Genomic DNA, 3,533 nt, shown 5'->3' with positions numbered 1-3,533 from the left:
TAGCCTCTAAAATAGACTATTTTTAGTCAGACTAAAAATAGTTCCTTGTATCAAGCACCCTCTAACTAAAAGAGAAATCAGAAACGGCGATCGGGCCAAGAAACCAGCTGCAGCCCTACTCCTTTCACGTGTCGTCATCTTTGTTTGACCGCTACTAATCCGGGGAGACGCTAGCGGAGACGAGGGGACGATCAGCGGCGGCTGCCCCTATGCCTCCCCTCCCCTCCCCCACCCCCGCTGCTATATAACTGGGGCCTCCCTCCTCCAGATTTCAGAATCCCACCCAACATCCTCCCCCACCCTCCAGCAAGTTCTTTCTCTCTCTTCCTCACATCCTCCCCCACCCTCCCTGCTCGAGATGGACCCCGCCGTGGAGCGCCTCAAGACCGGCTTCGAGAAGTTCAAGACCGAGGTCTACGAGTAAGTTCCCATCTTTCCTCTAACAGGACGAAATCCTCCTCCTCGATCATGATCTGGTTCGATTTTCTTGAGATTATCCAGTTCTGCTTTCTTAACCTGGTTATTCTCTCGCCATGGCAGCCAGAAGCCGGATCTCTTCGAGCCCCTCAAGGCCCACCAGTCACCCAAGGTATGCACACATACACACACTCTGATTCTCTCTTGCTGGCAACGAACTCTTGGTTGCTTGTTCCGCCGTTCGGCGTCCGATCGTGGACAAAGTCCGCCGCGGGTTTGGGGTCGGGTGCCCATAGCATTCCCTGTCACGGTCAAAGTATATTAGATTAAGAAATGAAAACGGCTGTTTTGTCCTAATTGAACGCGCCATTGCCGGCCACTTGATACTAGGATACGTACTGTGAAACCAACTAGCAAGAGGGAGAATCCTATGATGCAATACAATCTTGGAATCAACTTCCTACTTAACGCCCACCGGTCATGAACCTCCAAGAAATTGGATCATGCATGCTGACATGCTGTGCTAGCTAACGACACCCACGGGTATTGTCATGATATATGATTTGGCTTATTGAGATGTCACCGTCCTTATCTCTTTGTGTGTTTGTGTCTTGTGGACAATGGATATAAGGAATATGGTTCTTTTCTTTCCTCCCTCCTTTTCCTGTTATAAAGGAGGAATAGCTGCTAGCTAGGATAACTTATTCCTTAAGAATCTTGCAAGTAGTACAATTTCTCCCCCTCTCTGAGATTCTCAATTGGCATGCTTGCTAATGCCATGGTGGGTTGTTGACGTTCCCCTTGATAAAAATTGGACCAGCAACCGCCGTGTTGAATTTCCGGTCCCTCGTCTCTTATTTTCTTCCTAGAAAATAGCCGCCGCTCTGCGCTATCACATATGAACATAATTTTTTTTATGATGTTCACTTTGGAACCTTCACCATCTTGGCACCGGCCGGCCGCGTCAGACCGCACAGACAAGAACCGTGAACAGGGCAAAAAGCCATCCATGGCTGTGGCCCTGCTGCTCTGCGTACATAATTAACCAGGCCCTACCCTTCCAAGGAAGTGCTATCAATCTGAGGAGAACTTGTAGACAGTGGTGGTCCTGTCTTCCATTCTTGATAACTCACAGAAAGGCATGGCTGACAGATGATCAATCGTCCGTCGGGTCTGCTGTCATGGGTCATAATCAAGTCTTTATTCGGTAGTTTGGTGCTGTGGTCGAGCGACGGAAGAACCTTGCCGCTACATGCTTTGCCTGCCTTTCTGTTTCCCGTGCGTCTGTCTATCCTCTACTCTTCAGGTCCATGTTGCAAAAGCAAAATTTATTTCTGGTTTTCTCCCGCCGGACCGAATAAAAAGCCGTCAGGCACAGTATGTCAAAAGTGGCAGTGCTGTTTCATAAACGTGCACTCCACCTACACGCCATTTCGGCATCAGCATATGTGCTTGTTTGCTTCTCCCTGCTGGCTAATGCGGCTAAGCCATAATAGAATAGCGTATCTGCTTATCAGCAGAAACTGTGAAATGTTCTCATATTTTGGTGTCTTTTCTAGAAAAAAGTAACTGAAATATTGAGTAAAGTAAAATAAAATAAACTATGAAATGTTGTCAACTAAAAGGATTCGGTTGTGCAGTACATGGTGTTCGCGTGCGCTGACTCACGCGTGTGCCCGTCGGTGACCCTGGGTCTGGAGCCTGGTGAGGCCTTCACGGTCCGCAACATCGCTGCCATGGTCCCGTGCTACTGCAAGAACAAGCACACTGGTGTCGGGTCGGCCATCGAGTACGCCGTCTGCGCCCTCAAGGTTGAGGTCATCGTGGTGATCGGCCACAGCCGCTGTGGCGGGATCAAGGCCCTGCTCAACCTCAAGGATGGCGCCGACGACACCTTGTAAGTTCGTAGAGTGAAACACAGGCTCAAATCTGAATGAACCTTTATTTGGTTATCTCTTTCTGACTGGAGCTGCTCGGTTGGTGTCTATCAGCCACTTCGTCGAGGACTGGGTGAGGATCGGGTTCCCAGCCAGGAAGAAGGTCAAGGATGAGTGCTCAGAAATGTCTCCCGAGGAGCAGTGCGGCGTCTTGGAAAAGGTTCGCTCTTTCGCACCATTTGCCATCTACCATTTCTCGTTGCTTCCACAATTGTAGATGTGAATGAGTTGATTAACTTGTTGACAAAGAGATGATATGTTTCTGAAACGTTCGTTCTCGTTTCTGCAGGAGGCCGTCAACGTGTCCCTCCAGAATCTGAGCACCTACCCGTTCGTCAAGGAGGCTGTGGCCAATGGAACCCTCAAGCTGGTCGGCGGCCACTACGACTTCGTCTCCGGCAAGTTCGACACATGGGCGCTGTAAATAATCTCGCAACCCATCGCTCATCTCCTACATATATCATATCAAATATACCGTGGGACCGATCCATCGATGTGAACGCCATGGAGCATGCACCTGCTCGTTATTTTCCAGCAGTAGTGAACGCCGGATGGCCAGATGTCAATTTTGTAATAAGGGATCAAACCTGTCGACGCGGAACTATTGTAAAAATTATTACTATGTGATGCATAATTTGATCGCCATGTGATCAAAAGACATCAGATGCAATTTCATTAATATCTTCATCAAGTGTTTACCTTCTTATTACCTTCTGCTCTTATGTTTTAGTTTTCCCTATGTTGTGTCGCACTAGCTTAGCTGTTTCTTCCCGCAAAAAAAAAAAAAAAACTTAGCTGTTTCAGACTTATCTTGGACGAACAAATGATCGTTTTGGACCGTGGACCTTCCCATCTGTGCATGCACAGGCCTATATAGTATAAACGGTACATTGATATGGTAGTACGGACTACCTATCAGTCCTTCACTCTTAAGCTTTTGTCTTCCCTATGGTGTGTGGCACTGGCTACTGTTTGAAACTGTCATTCTTAGATGTACACAAGAGTTGCTCGAAAATCATAATCAAAATTGCTAACACTGCTGTAAACCGACTGGAAGCTTTGTGGTCTTGCTTGACTAATGACATCGATCGACATTGAAAAATGATGGGCGGTGTTTTGCATGTGTTGGAACTATTCTGTTTTTTTTTTCAAAAGGGATGGCGTGTCTTGGCAAATTTC

At 47.6% G+C, this 3,533-nt stretch overlaps 1 protein-coding gene across 1 annotated transcript; it reads left to right on the top strand.

Moving 5' to 3' along the window:
* Positions 1-269: 269 nt before the first annotated feature.
* LOC119330221 (carbonic anhydrase, chloroplastic-like) lies at positions 270-3,063 on the top strand. Its single transcript, XM_037603336.1, has 5 exons — positions 270-420; positions 541-589; positions 2,058-2,314; positions 2,409-2,514; positions 2,644-3,063. The coding sequence occupies exons 1-5, from the start codon at positions 359-361 to the stop codon at positions 2,776-2,778; spliced, it is 609 nt and encodes a 202-aa protein (XP_037459233.1). The 5' UTR covers positions 270-358; the 3' UTR covers positions 2,779-3,063.
* The last annotated feature ends 470 nt before the right edge of the window (positions 3,064-3,533 follow it).

The sequence above is a fragment of the Triticum dicoccoides genome, chromosome 7A (genome assembly GCF_002162155.2).
Source record: "Triticum dicoccoides isolate Atlit2015 ecotype Zavitan chromosome 7A, WEW_v2.0, whole genome shotgun sequence".
NCBI classification, from domain to species: domain Eukaryota; kingdom Viridiplantae; phylum Streptophyta; class Magnoliopsida; order Poales; family Poaceae; genus Triticum; species Triticum dicoccoides.
Note: the sequence above shows the minus strand (reverse complement) of the source record. Positions and strands in the feature narration are given on the sequence as shown.